General features: G+C 42.5%; 1 protein-coding gene across 2 annotated transcripts in view; it reads left to right on the plus strand.

Moving 5' to 3' along the window:
• Positions 1 to 19,966, plus strand: part of Sesn1 (sestrin 1) — a 92,547-nt gene that overhangs the window by 60,404 nt on the left and 12,177 nt on the right. The window contains exons 1-3 of one of the 2 annotated variants that reach the window (XM_052164292.1): positions 10,377 to 10,539; positions 18,421 to 18,486; positions 19,047 to 19,247. In XM_052164292.1, coding sequence (XP_052020252.1) covers positions 10,438 to 10,539; positions 18,421 to 18,486; positions 19,047 to 19,247 — 369 coding nt within the window. In that variant the 5' untranslated portion in view covers positions 10,377 to 10,437. Of the gene's footprint in view, positions 1 to 10,376; positions 10,540 to 18,420; positions 18,487 to 19,046; positions 19,248 to 19,966 lie in introns of those variants that run through there. The other variant, XM_052164291.1, reaches the window with a different exon arrangement.

A 19,966-nucleotide genomic window follows, 5' to 3' on the forward strand; every position in this document is an offset into this window, starting at 1 on the left:
GTTGGCTGGTTTACCCATGTCTTAGACTTCTGGAAATATACTGTTGCCTTTCATTATTCAAGTTCCCCCTGTGAATTTTGGAAATTGATAGGGAATATAAAATGAAAAGAATCTTTTCTTATAAAGATTCCTACTCTTATTTCTAATCTATACAAAGAAAAATTTCCACAAATTCTATATTTTTATTTAAATGCATTAATGACAATTTTCATGTATATCCTATTTAATGTATATTCTACATGCCATATAAAGATGACAGAAATAAATTATTGGTATGATGTTAACATATTTTGTCAAGAGTTGACAAAGAGATTTTTATCAGTTACTTTTAACCTGGGACAGTGTATCCTGTTAAAAGTTGTTGTGTTCTGCTCTGACATCTGACACTATATAATTTAAAAGAAAAAAATTAAAGACTGCACCCCATTGGTATCTGGAGCAGTTGAGTACTCCTGTTTGTCTGCTTTGTGATTGGCTCAAGTGTTGCTGGGCTTGTGTTTTGTTCTTAGAGAAAGTTAAAACGTTGAGGCTGACCCATTTGAACTTCACCCTGTGGGTTTGCCTGTCCTGCCTTTCCCTCCTCTTCCCCTCCCCCATCTTCTGAAGTTTAGAATTTTTTTTAACCATTTTGTAAAGTTAGCATACAATATCTCAACATTTTTAAGTTCTTATTGTGTGTGGTACACAGATTAAAATGCTATTACTTAAATTGTTTAAATGTATTTAGATTTGCTGACATAAAATGAGTCTAATTCATAGAGAGGAATCACACTTTTAAACAAGTACTATAAATACTAATACTGACTATTCAGATGTCAGTCATATCTTTATTAATAAGAACAAATCCAGAGGCTCATCCTTTTGGTTTTGTTTTCCAGTTGGTAGTTACTAGGTCAGACTTCTGTGATGTTGGATAAAGGATATAAGTAGCCTTATTGGGACTTTGCTGCTGAAGGGAGGGGCATGCTTTCCTCAGGATTTCTTGAGGACAGCCTTCAGGGCAGGCTCCTTCAGAAGGCTGGAAAGCGAGGCTCATTTGTAGCTTAGCAGAGCTTCTGACAGTTGAGCCCTAGCACCTTTTCTCTTTCAGGCTCTGGTGGCATTGATGGGTGTGAGCCTGTGAACTAGACTTCCCCAGCCCAGTGTTGGAGCCAGTAGAGCGCTCTGGGCCTCTGAGTTCTCGGCCCAGATCATGAGGCGCATGTCAGAGAGAAAACAATTCAAATACATTGTGGACTTACATTCTTTAATCAAGCAATGTTACCAAAATTCTTCCATAAATAATGTCTAAAACTATACCATTTTATGAGCAAAAGACTTCTTTAGGTAAATTACCTATCAAATCCATCAGTGAGAATGATCAGAATAATTCATGTTTTAAGCAATGTGAAACTAAGTTATGGATAGTAGTTCCATATGACTGCTGAATTTTCTTAAGTTCATGATATTGAAAAAACTGTGATAGCAGTTTACACAGATAGCAGTTAGTTTTGTGTACGTTTTAGTTTTTATTGTGTGAGTTTCAGCCATTTTCACACACAGAGTCACACCCTGCCTCATCCCCTCTCACACCCCCTGCCAGAGCCCCTCCCCCAGCAGGCCCCTCGTGCTCTCCCGCTTCCCGCGTGAGACCCTCTGAGTTTGATTAGAGTTTCTTGCTCGCTCTGGCGGAGAGGTTATCCCCTGTGGTTTGGAGGGAAAGTTTGAATCTTTCCTGGTGCTGGAGTTGGACTGATGACCTTGCTGCTAAGCAGACACTTAGCCTTCGCCGGCCGGCCACAGCACCTCAGTGGGCACCTCACCCTGTCAGGATGACCTTGCTGCTAAGCAGACACTTAGCCTTCGCCGGCCGGCCACAGCACCTCAGTGGGCACCTCACCCTGTCAGGACACGTAGTTCATCCAGTGACCAAGACTGCCACAAAACAGAGACAGACGTCGGGATTTCAAACAGCTTATATTCTTTTATCATTCTTGTAAAATTACACCACAAGGCACCAAAGGTGAAGTATGGCTAAGTAATCTCAGTGGGCAGTGCAGCTCATTTCTCTGAGTGCAGAGACCGGCTGTGCTGTGTTAGAGGCACACAGGAGCCTCCCCCGACACTGTTAAAGAAAAACGGTCCTCATGCTCACGGTGTGGGGACAGGTGGGATGAGGACAGGGAGGCCACAAGTTCGTGAGCATTCTGGGCCACATAGCAGAAGATAGCCTGGGCTGGATGAGACCTGACCCCTCCACCCCCCAAAAAGAAAAGAACAAAAACGCCAAAAGACTAGGGTAGTAACAATCTGTACCCATCTCTGAGACGTTATAACGCAAGAATGTTCACAAAGGTTCACAGAGATGGAAGAAGCGTGGTTTCCAGCTACTGAATTCTTAGTTACTTCATATATGGCTTCTCCAGCAACCCAGTGTAGGCAAACATTTGTAGTGCACTTTGTGAAAAATCAGTTCCAAGAAACGATAATTTAAGGGCTCTAAATGGGTCTTTTTTTTTCTGCTTAGTTGATGCTGGTTTCTTAGAAGGAGTCTCACTGGCCAGAGAGGCTAGCCTTGGAATCTTCCTGCTTCAGTCTCCCGAGCTCTGGAATTACAGATGTGCACCATCGTGCTCTTGCAAAAACATAGAATCCTTGATAAAATCAGGAATTAAATGAAAAGAATAGAATTTCAAAGCTGAAATAAAACTGTATAAATCATGAAGTTCCTTTGCTCTTCATTTTGAGTTAGGGAGGACAGCAGCTAGCTCATAGAGGGACTTACAGGCTACTGGGTTTCTCCCCCCTTTTCCTCTCCCTTTACCCTTCCACCCCTTTCTTCTTTCTTCCCATCCTTTTCTTCCAGGACAGACTTACAAATAACTGCCCCACTTACTAGCCCTGCAGAGCCCCAAGCCATGGTGAGATTCCACACCCTATATCCTACATTGGATGTTTAAAGGATTACATGTATATTGTCTACATTCAATAAATATGTATAAATAGTTCATATCTGGCTCATACTACATATGGCTATGTAATATCAAAATTTATGTAAATTGCCAAAGTACACAGCATTGGCATCTGTACATAACCCTATACCAAAACCTTTAAAATTGAAGCTATAATAAATTAATCATCTAAATAAAATTTTATTTTAGTACTTTCCAAATTACCAAAAAAAGATACAAAAAATAGGATCTATTACTACAAATGAAGTGACCTTGAATTCAGTTTAGATCTGATTTATGTAAAAAACATAAACTTTAAAAAAAAACAGTATTATCTCTTTCTTCTAGGACATTTTGGGTAAATAGAAAGTGGGTTGTAACAAACAAAACTGAATGTGTTCAGTTGCTGACCATCTGAGCCCTGAGTTCCCTGCAGCCTTTGGATAAAGAGGAAGATGGTCTGCGGACTGCTGAGGGAGGTTTTGGAGAGCAGGGCATAGGGCAACATTCGGTGGATGGCAACTTGTTGTTTAAAATGTAAGGATATACAAGTGGTCACCATGTGTAGCCCTGTCCCTTGTGCCCATGCTTAGAATCTGCAACTTAATACTTCATTATAAAACAGTAGACCTCAGAGGAAGATAAATGAAGAAAAAGTGGCCTTAAAGATTAAAGGCCTAAAGTAAAGATTATTGCAGTATTGACTGGGAATTCTCAGAACTGTACACACAGAACAGGTACAAAGCACTGTTCCCCACTAACCAGCAGGCATGGGGTAGGAGAGGCATTGGACAGTGGGCAGAGACAAAAGATAACTTGATTTTAATTTTTTTAAATGTTATTCTTACCATTTTGTCTTTTAGAATCAAAATTATCTGTAGCTTGAATAATGGTTAGAATTCATGATTGAGCTAATGATTGTTAATATGCATTTAGCCCAAGCACTTTAGCCATGTCTAGAATTTATTCTGTAAAGGAAATGGAACTTGAGAGTTGGGTTCCTTCAGAATATATAAGGTCATTAGGTTTGAGGCTGGGATGTGGCTCAGTGGTTAGAACGCTTGCCTGCCATGCCCCAACCCAACTAAATCATCAAGATAAATAGATTTTATTTTTAATCTCTTCTGGAGTAAGTTTTAAATTTAGGAATAAATGAAGTAATAGCCCCCAAAACTTTTGTTTTGTTTTGTTTTTGTTTTTTGGATTTATTTTTTTCGAGACAGGGTTTCTCTGTGTAGCCCTGGCTGTCCTGGAACTCACTCTGTAGACCAGGCTGGCCTCGAACTCAGAAATCCACCTGCCTCTGCCTCCCAGAGTGCTGGGATTACAGGCGTGCACCACCACTGCCCGGCCCCAAAAACTATTTTTAAAATTACACAATATCTATATATTTGGTCTAAGACGTCTCTTCTACTTGTTTATGTCATGTATTTAGTGCCTTTGATTTGTATCAGCATGCCCCCAAAGCCTTTGGTGGCTTCTAGGACCATAAAAAACCAGCTGTCGGTCCCCACAGTCACCTCTCCTGCACCTCCTAATATTTCCAATCAGATCCATTCCCTGTTAATTTGATGATGCTGAGAAGTGACTGCGGCTGAGTGATGAGGCAGAGCTGCCCCCCTATCTCTCCACCCTAGATGGCCCTGTAGATGGTTAAAGGCAAGCTGGTTACAAAATGTTCCACGAGTCCTGTCAGACAATGGCCTGTTCACAGGCAGTGTCTGACTTGCAGGTACCTGCCTGACTTAGCAAGTGAGTTCGTTACGCTGCTGGGGAGTCTTGTCTTGCCAGTGCAAGAAAGAAAGCAGCCCAGAAAGCTAAGCAGCCTGGGACGGACTATCTGTAGCTTCCCAAGGAGGAGGAGAGGCTGAAAACAGAGCTAGCCCTGGGACAAGCTGAGAGCTGGCCTGCCTCCAAGGACACAGCCCCCAAGTCTCCAAACCTTTGACAAAACACTATTGAACTGGTGGTCAAGTCCTGTCCTGAGCCGGTACGTGAATCGACACACTGCTTGAGAGTCTGCATGCTGTGCTGGATGCACACAAAGGCCCTGGAGATGCAGCCGAGCTTAAGCTCTCGGAACCTAATGATGTGCATGTCTAAGAGACAACTTAGATCATGTGTCTGTCACTCACAGTGAGCACAGTGAATTAGTTTAGGCCCTAAGCCCGGAATGCAAGCGCTGTGTAGAGCAGTTAGTAGGTCTGGTGGGCAAAGTTAGACAGTCCTGATGGTCTGGAGAGACGAGGTCACGGAGATCTAGAAGAAATACTAGGAGTAACAAGGAGAGAGAGCAAGAGAGAGACAGAGAGGCTGTGAGTCAAAGACCCACATCACCCACACTCTCCCCTCCTGAGCTCCACCTGAGTCAAATCCAGGCAGTAAGTTTTCTTTCTGCCTGATTTCTTTTCTTGCCCTAGAATCAAGAGCTGCAGGAGCAGCAAAATGTTAACTTTACATTCATTAGGAGAAACAGCTTCATATAATGACTGCTGGTTTGCAATGTTTGTAAATCAGAAAGACAAGGGTTCTAATTCCATATTGCATTTTTATGACGTGGAACAATTTGGTCATGGTTCATTGAGTTTCTGGTTCACAAATGTGAACAGGGGACAATGAAAGCTGCTTTCTACAGCACATGCTTACAACACATGCTTACAGCACATGCTTACAGCACACATTTACTGCACATGCTTACAGCACATGCTTACAGCACACATTTACTGCACATGCTTACAGCACACGCTTACAGCACATGTTTATAGCACACGGTTATAGCACATGTTTACAGCACACGCTTACTGTCTCACACGTAGCACCTGTAACTTACTGATCTCTATCATCAGCCTGGGAAACCCAAACATATATTGTAACACACTGAATTAATTTCTAAGGATGAAAATGACTTTTTAATTTACAACCATTAAGGCTTTTTAGAATACTGTATATTTACAAGTATTGGTAATAGCCCATATTTTTTTAACTCCTTTGTGCAGGGATTTGAAACATTTGACATTTGTAAAAGAAGAAATCTTATATAAGAGAGGAAAAACAAAGACTGGTCCTCACTCTTGCTGCTTTAAAGTAATATAATTATACAAATTCAGCTAGAGAAGTGTAAAAGCGCAGAGCAAGTGAGAATAATTAAAATAAGTTCATGTCGAGAGGGTGGCAATGCCCTCAAAACCCCAGGAAGAAAAGAGAGAAGTGCTTAGCTAGCAGGGCAGCTCTGCATTAAAAACAGGAAGGTGCAAGTTGGAGAAGATTTTTGACAAAATTAGTAAGCAGAAGTAACCTTATAAACCAGCTTATTCTGCATGAAATATTGTAATTGACAGCTGGGATTTTGATCTGCATAAATTTGACAGGTCCTACTCCCACACATTGCTATATTCTTAACCAGTTGAACACAAATCTGATCCTAGCGAGCACACTGCGGATCTGTACTGTGGTTTGGCTTAGCAACCTAAAGTACGTGGTCTGTGAACGCAAGGCCACTGCCGATCATTTATTGAATTATATTAATAACTGTTCTTTCCACTAGACTATACCTATTCCATCTTATGAATTAATTATAATTTTTTAACTATCTAATGAGTTCAGTAAAGATTCTTGACCAGCAGAGCAAATAATTTGAGAACTATCTTCTAGATTTCAAGACCTAGAGTGCGGTGAACATGTTACTGCCTCCGGACGGAGGAACACTCCGACACCCGTCTTCCTTCACCTTGCTCTGCACACGGCCCTCTTACCCAGTCAGGCGCGCCCCAGCCCCCGCTCGGCCGTCTCTCTGCTCCCCATCTGCCTCAGTCAGTAGATTTATCTAAACTCCAGCTAAATGCAGATAGAATGTTACTCTTTTGTTTAAACCTTCCAATAACTCTACAGTACCCTTAAGAATGAACCTCATATTCCTTAATGAAAGGAATGCAGTACCCAAACCTTCGTCCATTTGCCTCCTAGTTCTCTCCTCCCCTGCTCCAGACCCAGAATCCTCATTTCCTTCATCTCACTTCCCTTAAGCCTGCTGTGCCCAGTCCGTGCATTTGCTGATTCTTTGCTAAAGCCTGCCTCCCTGTTCCCAAAAGCTCCCCTGAATTTATTTTACCAACATGTCTCTGCTGGTCCTCCCAGCTCCGGGTAAGGTGTTCTTCCTCCAGAAAGCGTATGTCGACCAGTCGCTGCACGCCTGGACTCTGAACATTGACAGTGAGAACCAGGGTCAGTCATTTGCTGCTGCTCTGCCCTGCCTGAGTAGCACTCTGTCTGAAGAGAAGAAGCCCTGGGCATTCTGCTGAGGACGTATGCAGAGAAAATGAATCTCACTTTGACACAGCTTGTGATTTGGCCAAAACATTTTTAGAGAAAAAGAAAATTTTATTACCTCTTTGATCAGATGCCAGGATTCTTCCTAAAAGGAACAAACTGTTGAAATGAAATGTTCAAATAGCAGACTTTATGAAATAGCTCCTGGCCTGTGCTGATAACTCTCAGTAAGCATGGAAATTATAGCCTTCCCAGGCCGGCCCCACGCTCAGGATGCCCAGCCTTCCCTTTGGTGTGTATGGCGTGCTCAGGGTGTCCAGCACGGCACCTTCCTGCCCTACTCAAGAAGCTCATTCCTTAGGTGAACACAAACATGCCCAGAAGTGAAAGCCACGTGGGATTTCCAGGACAATTAATGCATTTGTTGGAATTCATGGTCACTGTAGATTTATTTGGAGCAGTGCTTTTTAATGGTCAGTAAAGTGACTAATTCATAGTACTGTCTATATAAGAGAGCAGAAGTTAGTCTCTTAGAAGTATTTAGGTCAGTCTTTTATAGAGACGTTGAGGAAATCATGGCTATTTAATAGCTTGAAGGTTCTGGTTCTCAGTGAACTATTGAATTAGAATGTAAGTTAAATTATTTTTCATGTCATGAAAGACAGCATTAAATAATTGAAACTATCCAGAAAAAATCATTTTGTTATTCCTAATTTAATTGGTATATCTGGACTGTATGTATGTATGTATGTATTCATTCTATATCCCAACTGCAGACTCTCTCCCTCCTCTTCTCCCAGTCCCTCCCTCTCAGCATCTTCCCTTTCTCCTCAGAAAAGCGGAGGCCTTCTGTGGCTGTCCACCGGTCTTGGCATATCAAGTTGCAGAAAGCCTCTCCTATTGAGGCGGACAGGCAGCCCCATTAGGGGAAGGGATACAGAGGCCGCTGCAGAGTCAAAGACTCTACTCCAGCTGTAGAGTCAGAGACAGCCCTGTTCCTGCTGCAGAGTCAGAGATAGCCCTGCTCCTGCCGCCAGTCAGAGACAGCCCTGCTTCTGGAGTTCCCAAGAAGGCTGAACTGCACAGCTCTGACATATGTACACAGGGTCACGGTCCATGGTTTGTGGGTCAGCCTCTGTGAGCTCCTGTTGGCCCAAATTAGTTGATTCTGTAGGTTTTCTTGTGGTGTCCTTGGCCCCTCTTGCTACTTCAATCCTTCCTCCCATAGGATACCCCAAGCTCCGCCTAATGCTTGTCTGTAGGTCTCTGTATCTGTTTCCTCAGTTACTGGATGAAACCTCTCAGATGGCAACTGTGCTAGCTCCTGTCTGCAAATATAACAGGTGTGTGTGTGTAATAATATATATATTATTATAATGCCAAGGGTGGGCTCTCTCTCATGGCACAGATCTCAAGCTGGGTCAGTCACTGGTTGGCCATTCCCTCAATTTCTGCTCTGTCTTTGCCCTTGCATATCTTAGAGGCAGGACAAATGAAAGTTTTGTGGCTGGGTTGGTGTCCAGGTTCCAGATTGGAAGTCCTGGTTATAGGAGATGACTGTTTCAGGCTGAACTGTTTTTCTCAATAAATACTTATCAAGCTCTAAATATTAGATACTATACACTATACATGCAATATACAGCTTTAATTTGATACTTTATTATTTTAAACTATCTTGAAATTAGCTGGATTCATGTTTTTCCGTTGTGACTTGTAAATAGAAAGGTAAGCACTATTTTGCAATGGAGAACAATTTTAATAATTTCATAAACATGGCATACCCTGCTAGAAAAACTAAAACTACAGCTTCAGAAAATAAGACTGTCACTCAACAATTTCAGAGTCATCAATTTTCATCTGCTTTACTCTTTTTTAAACTAGCGTTTATACATTTCTGCCCCACACATCAATGAAGTTCATGTCTCTAAGTTACTTATGTTCTGCTAGCTCCCTGGGGGGGGGGGGCAGCGTGATGGATCTGTGTTGTTCGTTTATGGCTAAGTAGAGATTTGATTGTACCATTTATTTTTGTGGCTCTTCAGCAAAAGAGAGCTCAGACCTCTTGGCTGCCTCTTTTATTAACTAAGCAGCTTGCTTCTCTGTGTTAAAAAAGAAAGAAAAGATTTGGGGGAAGGGCTAAGGAAGTTGCAACATTGATCTTACCTGCTAGAGAAAAAGAAAGTAAGGATGTTTAACTTGTGACTTTCAAATTATGAAGGTTCAAGAGCTGAAAGTGTAACAGTCTACTTTGACACACTGTAACCTCACCTCCCAAGACTGAACCTATTGTCGTCTTGAAGCCGTGGTTGTGTCAGTCAGTGTTTACTCATGTAAGCTCCATTAATTCCCTTCTTTGAATGTCTTCCAACTTTTTCTTTTCTTAATCTGAACATGTAAGCTTTTGAAAACACAGAAAAAAGAGATCTAACTTAACAAGTTGTTTTTTTTTTCTCTCTTAAGAAATCAATAAAGCTACCAAAGGAAGGAAATAGTAGTAGCACAAGATTTAGATTCTGGATCCAAAAATGTCAATGATTTATGTCTTAAACTGTTTTCCCAAGTTCCTCGTTAGATTTCACAGAGGGTTTTATTTGTAACACAGGTATCTGTGAGGGAATATTAGATGTTGTAATGCCATTGAATATAGTTGTTGAGGAAGGACAATTGGGAGCCCTGCTGCCAAGGAAAATATTTATAGTTTCTACATCACTTGCCAAAAATAAAATTTACATTGCATATAGGCCATGGTCTCCTGCTTCTGCAGCCCATTGTGCCTCATTTGGGCATCAAAAAGGAAGAGGGTTCAGTAGTTTGTACAATGTAAGGAAAACTGGTTTTCTCCTGGTGTTGCCAGGGCTCGGCTAGGTGACATTGCTGGCTGCCATATGGGTGAATGCCCGGCCCTAAACCAGGAGATGGGAAATTAGGTTGCTTTTCCCTGAGTCCCGGGATGCATCTTCCAGCCAGGGTTCTACCCAGCGAGCCTGTTCCTCCACGCCAGGCGCTTGGCCTTCAAGCTTGTTTTTGCTGGCCTGGTCAGCACGCTCCCCAACCCCAGCGCCAAGGGGTGGGGCTACGAGTCCCTGCGGGCCGGCATTGGCGGACGCGCCCGGCCAGCAGTGGAGTGACGGGCGCGGGGCGGGGCCTCGCGGCTTGTTTGTCGGAGCCGCCTGCCCCGCCCCCGCCGTGTGCTGACTGAAGCGCTGCAGCGACGGACCGCGGCCGCAGCCGTCCCTCCGACATGCGCCTGGCCGCCGCGGCGAACGAGGCGTACGCAGCCTCGCTGGCCGTCTCCGAGCTGCTGGGCTGCCACCAGTGCGGCGGGGGCCGCGGCCAGGACCAGGTACCGGGCGGGCGAGGGCTGAGGGCAGTGGGGCTGAGCGCCGCCGACGCTAGCTCGCACCCGTAGCTTCGCAAACGCCCCCGAGGGCTGCGCGGCCTGGGCGAACCTAAGGGGACGTCTGGGGACAGGATGAGGACTGCGGTGCTGTGCTGTGCCAGTGCGCACCGGTCAGAGCAGCAGAGCGACGTCTCAGGTCAGACAGCCCGTGGATGGTCCCCGCTGGCCCTCGGTCAGAACTGATTGTTCAGTCACCCTTCGCTCGCAGACGTGCATTTAGAATCAGACACATCTGAGTCGGTTAAATGATGATGCCTGGAATAAATAAACGCCGCTAAGATCTGTGCTGCTCAGCGCAGCGCTTGTCCTTGTTTATTAAGCCATCCTGTGCTGAATAGGCCTGCAGAACTGTTTGAGGTGTGTGTGTGTGTGTGTTAAGTGGTGCACATAGGATGATGTTTTAAAATTGCTAAAAATATCCTTCGCTAAACGTTGAACGTTCAAAAGGCTTTGAATCTAAAGGGATGAGAGTAAATGCTGAAATTGGAATTGAAATCAGAACGTTGGGTTGTCTTAGTTCAAGAAGTCTAAATGCGAATAATCTCCTTGTGGCTTTGCCCATTAAAATGATATAGGTCAATTTTTTAATAGTCTGTTCATTCGTACACTACGTATAGTCATGAAAATGTAAATGACTCCACGAAGGGTGTAGAGTACCAACTGTTTTCTAGATGTTACATTCCTGGATACATTCCGTACTGGTTGTTTACACATACCAAAAACAACCTTCAAAAATAATTTTTAAAGCTCAGTGGTAGACAGCAATGTGAAAGGCTCTGGGTTCTATACTCAGTGTCAATAAATAAAACAGTAAAACGTTGCTCTGGAAGCTTTTAAAAAAAAAAAGAGCATGGACGTGTTAACATTTATGGTTCGTTCGTGTATGCAGACCATCCTAGATCTATCTGCTCCCGTTCTTAGACACGAACCCTAGTGGTCATGCCTGAACAGCTCTTATTTCTGACAGTGTTTTTGTGCAGTATCCTCAGCTCAGACTTAGAATTTCCAAAGAGCCACAGTAGCTTGTACATTGATTATAATAGTGCCTGTGAAGTGGTATTCAACAAACTGGAAAGCTTTGCATAGCTGTATTTCACTTTAAAACACTTAGCATGTAAAATAGAGTAGGGAGTGATGTATCATGGGAGAACTAGTCACTTTACAAAAGAAGCATTGGCACAGTTCTCTCAAATAGCAAGCTTCCAAACACTGTCCTCCTCCTCCTCACACCCTTCCTCACCCCTCCTCCTCACCATCTAACTCAGGGCCCCTCTGCACCATAGGTAACTCTGTACCACCGAACCTCATCTCCAACCCAGTTGTAGGACTTTTAAGTCAGGAAATTTTTCTTTTGCTAAATCATGGTTCATGGGACACACACCCAAAGAGGTACCTAACTTCGAGTGGTTTTAAATAGCATAGCAGTGTTAATGTAGAAGAAATTTAGTACATTTTTGCTGTAGTTCAAGAAATCTAAATATGAACAACACTTGTAGTTCCTCAATTCTTCTGAAATACTTTGAATGTTAAAACATCCACATAATGCTAGACGAAGGGGGAGTGGGATTAGGACTTTCACTTTTTATAAAATGTTTTGCTTTCTTTACCTTGTTGAAATGTACTTTCTACTTGTGTAACTTAAAAAAAGAAAGATTGACGTCAGTTATATATAAGTTATATTCTTAAATATCTAGATGGGCTTTTTTAAATGCCTCAAATGGACAAAGAAAAAATGCTTCAAATAGTTTACTCATTCTCACCTAATTTTTCAAGTAGTTAGATTGATACCTCATAGAAATTATTTGGCTTTAACTTCCCCAGTCATTCGTTCTTAAGGAGACTGATGAAGGTCGGTACATGGCAAAGCATGTGATTAGAAAGGGCTTTGGGTCCACAAACACTGTTCACACAGTGGGACAGGACGTACTGTGACTGCGCTGTCAGTGCCACTAGGAATGTCCATCTTCTGAAGATTAACCTGTTGGTGAGGAAACGGGTCGGGTTGCTTTGGTGCTGGTTGTGGCCATTACTTTCAGATACTGGTGTTAATATTGTTGAGGGGTGGGGAGCCCTAGTTCTCAAGTTAGCTTTTCCAGCCACGCCTTCATGGAGAACCTGTGAGGTTTATGCTGATTAACATCTGCATCTGAGTTCAACAAGGCCATTTATTCTTGGCAGGTCTGCCTCCTAGAATCTGGATTGTAAGATTTTCTCAGAGTCTAATTGAATTCTCACAACGACAGAAGGAAAAATAATTGAAGTAAATTGCATGGGAAGCTAGAAAATGCATTCAGTTTGTCTTGGGCTCTCACACCAATAAAGCATTTAAAACATTGGCTTCTTTTTCATAAAGATTATAAAAGACAAATACATTTTATAGATTTCAGTATTATAAATTACATGTTCCTTGTTTGTAGATACTAGTACTTAAAACAGTACTTGGTTCCTAGCATGCTATGTCGGCAGCTATTGATGCTCTTAAATTTTTTTCTTTTTTTTTATTCACTATATTCTTTATTTACATTTCAAATGATTTCCCCTTTCTTGGATCTCCCTCCCCTCCCCCCTGCTCTTAATTTTTATTACCATTATTAGCTCTCTATATTTTTTTTTTTTTGCCTCTTTATATCAGTTAAGGAATAAGCAGAAAACTAAAAAGCAGTTTGATTCTCAGACCTTTCTGGCATGTATACATGCGCACCCCCTAGAGAGCTTTGTAAACTCTTCTGTTAAATACTATGAGGTAGATGTGGTGCTGGTGCTGCTGTGTCTGCTCATCTTTTCTTTATACCTGACTTACACATTAGACCTGCCCAATTAAGAGTTTAAACGGTGCTCTGATGAGAATTACAAACTTGCTAACTGAAGTCCTCATTTTGCCCAAACCTTCTTACCTGCTCTGTTCTTTTTGTCTCAGATGATTCATAGAAATACTTTGTGAAAGGACTTTCAGCACCAAGATGAAAGGGCTTAAAAGGGGGGGAATATAGGGGGTTAGGTGAGTGTGGCTAGGCGGCGTGGGGGAAGGTGTCCAGGCGGGCCCTTGCCTGGGCACCTCTGCCCCTGAGGGACCACACACACACAGACATAGTATAGAAAAGAGTTTATTCAGAGTAGGGGATGGGAGTTAGTGGTAGAGAGAGAGAGGTAGAGAGAGAGAGAGAGAGAGAGAGAGAGAGAGAGAATAGAGAGAGAGAATAGAGAGAGTGAGAGAGTGGAGGCCGGCCATGACCACGTGGAGGGGGGAGCCCCAGGGACAGAGAGGTGAGAGAGTGTGGGAGAGCAGAGATCAAAGAGAGAGGGGAGGAGCAAGTAGCCCCTCTTATAGTGGGCCAGATCTCTGGGGCGGGGCATACCTGGCTATTGCCAGGTAGGTGTGGGGTGGAGCTTAGACAAAACACCAACACTTTGTCCTGCTTGGGTCAGCCATAGGGCCTTGCACATGCAGGGACAGCTCTCCACCGGGCTGCCATCACTCCACTGTGTGCTGCCCTTGGGACTCTTCCAAGGCGAGGAGTCTTTCTGCAAGCTTGAGTAAGAACAGGTCCTGTAAGAAAACTGTCACCTGTTGACTTTCTCAGAGGTCAGTCTGTGTGCTGCGAGGCTGCATAGAGCCACTCACTGTCCTGTCTGTCTGTACCTGGTCTGAGGTAAATTGGGATACAGGAACACCCCAGATGACTAGCCCTTTGTTTTCTGATTGGCATAAAATTAAGTAGAAAAGTTCATGGCCCTTATATCTGTCATGTACTAATCTATTAGCTAAGAGAGAGAGGGTCTATCATCTTTTAAGCCTAGCCTCTAAATAAGAGTAAATTCACTTGATTCTAGAATAGGAGTAACCATGTTTCTCATTATGTTAGTCTTGATCACGCTTTATTGAGGCAGACGACTTTTAAGTCTGTGTCCTTCCTGCTCTTGCACCTTTGACCTTCCCGTCTCTTCTCTCATCATTTCTCTGTCTGCTTTTCTGAGATGCACAACCTCAGTCTCTCAGGTTCTCTGGGAACTGCCTGGTAATGATATGTGAGCTGAAGCAAACTGTTTGACCTGGAACTAGGCATGCATAAAATAGCGAGACGACTGTCGGGGGTGCCAGAGACCTCTTTACAGTTCTGTCTTGTTCTCTCCCTGGCTCTCTTAGATCTGTATCAAGGAACCAATATAAACACTAACAAGTACTGTGCAGTGGACATCTAACCCTCCCAAGTCCTCCCCCATATTTTTATGATTTTTCTTTTTTGTCTTGCTTTTTCTTTTTTGGGTTTCAAGACAGGGTTTCTCTGTGTAGCCCTGGCTGACCTGGAACTCACCCTGTAGACCAGACTGGCCTCAAACTCAGAAATCCACCTGCCTCTCTCTGCCTCCCAAGTACTGAGATGAAAGGCGTGCACCACCAAATATTTTACCCTTAAAGAAAATATATTCAAAAGGATCAGGGACATTTCCTTAGCCATTGAAGATTTAGGAGGAAAGTAAAAGTGGACTCAGCATGGCCACTAATGTGGCTGAGGAGCAGCCTGGAGTTCCCGGCAGTTGTGAGCAGCCCTGTGAGTGCTGGGAGCTGAGCCTGGGTCCTTCAGAGAAGCAGCAGTGTTCTTACCGCTGCTCCCTCGGTCTCTAGCCTGTTCTTTCTTTCTTTCTTTGTTTTTAAACACTGGTTCTTCTTTTTTAAAAAAGATTTATTTATTTATTATATATGAGTACTTTGTTGCTATCTTGAGACACCCCAGAAGAGGGCATCGGATATCATTACAGATGGTTGTGAGCTGGGAATTGAACTCAGGACCTCTGGAAGAGCAGTGTCTTAACCACTGAGCCATCTCTCCAGCCTTCTTATTCAGCTTAATATGGCTGACCTGGAACTCACTATTGAGTTCCAGGCTAGCCTTGAACTCACAGAGTACAGGGATTAAAGACACATGTCTCCATGCTGCTCTACAGATTCTGTTTTACGAAACATTCATGGCTACCTTATAGGAATTGTAAAATTATTATTTCATAACAATTTGGCATATAATATATTTAGTATAGAAACAAGATCAGAATAATATAATTCAACCTGTTTGTTTTGAAGGTCATGTGGATGTCAATGTGGTGTCATGTAAAGAAATACTACCCAGATGTTTGAAGCAGTAGCATGTACACATTTACACATGTGTGGTGTCTTTACTTCCTTTCTTGACACCCCCATCCCAACATATGTTCTGCTTCCTTCTGTAGGACTGCAGCGTTGTTACTCGTGTTGAACTTTTCAAACAGTCCTCTATTGATTAGCACTTAGGTTGTTTATCAAAAACAGTATTGCAGTGATTTCCCTTTACGTGTGAGTACAAAATGTGAGTCTGTCTATAGGTTCCCACTTGTGATCTTCGTAGTTAATATAGTGCGCTATTGTTGTTGATGTTGTTGCCTTGGGAGACTTGAGCATGGTTTTGGTTGTTCTCACTTCCTTTTCTGGGAACTAACTGTCTCTGACTTTTTCAGTCTTTCAAGTTTTCAGTTCATCTTTGACTTTGTACCTGTCCCCTCAATGCAAGTCTGTTTTGTTACCAGATTTATTGGTTTTTAATTTTGACTTTCAGGTTTTGTAACATTATTGGGTATATTTCATTCCACAAGCATTTGGTAGGACTATTTTTTGTTTTGTTTTTTCGTGTTTAACTCTGATTTATTGTGGATTAAAATATAATTGGACTTCATTTTTTCTGAGTGACTACCAGTTGTTTCAAGATCATTTGTCAAATAATCTATTTGGAAATTACATCCTATCCTGAAGTCATGAGTGTTGAAACCCTAAATACGCGTTGTTTAGATAATTTGTAAATTAAAAAGGGAATGGGAGCCTCAGCTTCGTACCTTTTCCCAGTGAATTTTAACATATGTATAGTTTGGTCAGAGTTATGAAGTTAGGCTAAAGGGGTGGTTGTTTTAGATGAATAGTTCCGTTTGTTTCAAGAGGAACATTTTCTCTTCTGGAACTTATTATACAATGTTCAAACTTAGACTAGTGAAGTGGCTCTTCTAATGAGTATACTGTTACACACTATCTTCAATATGAGTGTGAAAAAAACCACAGTCCGAAGCTACCAATGTCCAGTAAGGTTTGACTTCATATATACAGTAAAATTGATATATCATGGATTCAGTTGGCAAGTAGTCCACTTTGGATTTTTCCAATAAAGATTCTCCTATCCTGCTTGCTGTTTCAGGGACAAGGGTGGGGGACCAGAACTTGCTATGTGGCCGAGGATGTCTTTGAACTTATGATCCTCCTGCCTCCACATCCCAAGTGCTGGAATTACAGGTGTACACTAAACAAGCACTCTACCAGCTAAGCTGCATTCCTAGCCTTGTCTGACTTTTTAAAATGTATTGTATTCAAAAGGTTTTCATTTGCTCAGAACAAATTTTTTTAATTCACTCTGTTCCCTCCCAGTGTTTTCTTAAAAGCAAAGTAGCTAGGTTGGGGAAATAGCTCAGTGGGACAAACCACTCACCACACAAGTGTAAGGACTGAAGTTCAAATCCTGGGAACCCATGTAAAACCTGGATGCATAGTACAAACAGATACTCCCGTAGGCCTGCGGGAACGTGGAAGGGAGACAGAGAAGCTGACAGAGAAGCCCCCAGAAGAGCCAGCTAGCCTGGCGTCATACACGGTGCAGAAAGAAGAGACCCTGTTGTCCCCTGACCTCCACTGAGCTACACAATACATGCTCTCCCATATTCTCTCTCTCTCTCTCTCTCTCTCTCTCTCTCTCTCTCTCTCTCTCTCACACACACACACACACACACAGGCATACATATACATAATGCACACACACAGAAAATCAGAAATATCTGTTTTTATAATGAACTTTTAGAAACAGTAAGGATAGTAGAAATAGTTTTTATTTTTTACATGGTGTCTGTCAGAGAATAACCTGTAGAAGTAGGTTCTCTCCATCTGTCACGTGGGGTCTGGGGCTGGAGCTCAAGTTTTATACTTGGCTACAAGTTTTATATCGTCCTCTTTTAAAGCAAAAAAAAAATAGTATTTGTGTGTAACATACTTTTATAAATAATAAGGATTAATCTTCAGTTATATTTACTTTATTGTATTTTACAGCTTAACGTGATAATGGATTGATTGCCCTCAAAAGTTTCATTATGGTTATTTTGATATTATGTCAAGAGCACTGTATGGGGGAAGACGTCCTAGCTCTGTCAATCAGCATAAGAGAAAGAATTCTAGATTGTGTCAAAAGGCAGAACAATTGCCAAGGTTGTTAAACAGGTCCAGTCTTGGTTTTCCTGAGGCGTTCTCTCTCAACTCCAGAGAACATGGCCCAGTGAGTCCTGCTGTGGGCTCAGCTACCTTTGCACTTGCCGCGTGCCTCACTTGCCACGCCTCTGCCCACTTTGAGGTGTTTTATCAATACGGTAATGGTGTCTTAAAATGTCTCTGTGGAGGTATTGTGGCTTTTATTTCCTGACAAGTGTGATGCTTTTGTTGAGTTGTCGACATGCAAGCACACTGGGCTTGTTTTGTGTTGCTGACGGCGCACAGGGTTGGCTGCTGTGTGCTGAACTTTCTGTTCCAGACTCTCTGCCAAGAGCTTTATGCAAAACTCTGGTTTTAGTGAAACAGGTTTTATTGTTTTTAGTCAGAGTCATATTAGAAGGTGTTAGCTGTGTGATGCAAATGGGAGCTGGTGTGTGTATATATAGCTGTGAGAACAAATGACTCCAGCAAGCCTGGCTGGTTTTCCTCTTGTTCCCTTAGCCTGTTTGTGCTGTTTACTGCTGGAGGTCTGAGATGGTGTCATTTTCCTTTTCTAGGAACTTGGAATCAGAATCCCTCGGCCACTAGGACACGGACCAAGCAGGTTCATCCCAGAAAAGGAGGTATGCTGTTTTGAAAGTACACAGTGAACTGCCTACTTTTAAGGAAACATTTTCATGACCCACATCTTGGCATCAGAATGATTGCTGGTCAACAACATGTTTTACACAGTTATTCAGAGTTAGTCATGCTTTGGCAGTGAGGTAATGGGATTAGAAAGCTGTCATGGTCACGTCGATTTCTAGGATTTCATGATGCATTTTAAGCACCTGTATTTAATCAAGTAAAACTGAGATTTGTTTTTGATTTGGCCTCCACCTGCTTAGATTTAGATCTTGCTTACGTGTGCCTGGAGGCAGAGGCACTCGGTCTTGTTGGCAAGAGTGCTAACCGGACCTTAATACTACACATGCAAAAGCATCTCTGCTTTATTCTAACTGAAGTTGAGTTCAGCCTTTGCAGTTTATCTCCCACCATACAATGGGACTGTTCTAACTACGAGTTTACATTGATCACTCCTCTCAGTAAGTGTGATCTACTTGTAAATGGGGCGCTGCACGCCTTCCTGTTCTCCTTCAGACCAGCCTGTAGTGTATGCAACAGAGCTTTCCTGTTCCCACAGATGCTGCAGGTGGGGACTGAGGACGCGCAGATGCACGCTTTGTTTGCGGACTCCTTCGCTGCCTTGGGTCGTCTGGATAACATTACACTAGTGATGGTTTTCCATCCACAATATTTAGAAAGTTTCTTAAAGACTCAACACTACCTACTGCAAATGGATGGCCCATTACCCCTCCATTATCGGCACTACATTGGAATCATGGTTTGTAAACATCCAATGGAAATTCCTCTTTGCCTGGTTTTTTTTTTTTTATTTCCTTAAGAGGACTAATGCTTTTGTCACAAGCATAAATATATTACTTACTGTCTGACTTGTAATCATAGTCTAACTTGTAGTAGCATATAATCAGATAGCTTCTATTTTTTCCTGGCTTTAAATAAGTATGCTTTCAAGTATAACCAAAAAATACTACTGTGAGTAGTCTCATACAGTATTAAGAACCATTCTTTTTTTAAATGTACCGTATGTGTGCACAGAGACAACCTGAAGGAGTGGTTCTCTCCTTCACAGTGGGCTTACACTCAGGTTGTCAGGCTTGGCGGCAGGGCCTTTCCTGACTGAGCTTGCGTGCTGCACCAGAGCCACGCTTGTCTTCCAGTTAAAGTAGAACATAAGATGTAAGAGATCCCGTCCTTCCTCCCTCCCCCACTACCTTCTCTCCTTCTCCAACAAAAGTTTGGTGTAGCCTAGACTGGCCTCATACTTGATCTATCTCTGCAGGTGACCATGAGTTTCCGGCCCTCCTGCCTCTACCTCCCAACTATGAATAATTTGTGTTGATGTACCTGCTTAATTGAAACTGCTTCTTAGTCTGAGAGTCTTCTGAAAGCTGGCATAGAGGCAACATTTCTAAAGTTTATTTTTTTAAGCAATATTTGTTTCTGAATATTTCTGAGATGTTTTCTGTGTTATATTGGATT

This window comes from Apodemus sylvaticus, chromosome 19 (assembly GCF_947179515.1).
Source record: "Apodemus sylvaticus chromosome 19, mApoSyl1.1, whole genome shotgun sequence".
In the NCBI taxonomy this organism is placed as follows: domain Eukaryota; kingdom Metazoa; phylum Chordata; class Mammalia; order Rodentia; family Muridae; genus Apodemus; species Apodemus sylvaticus.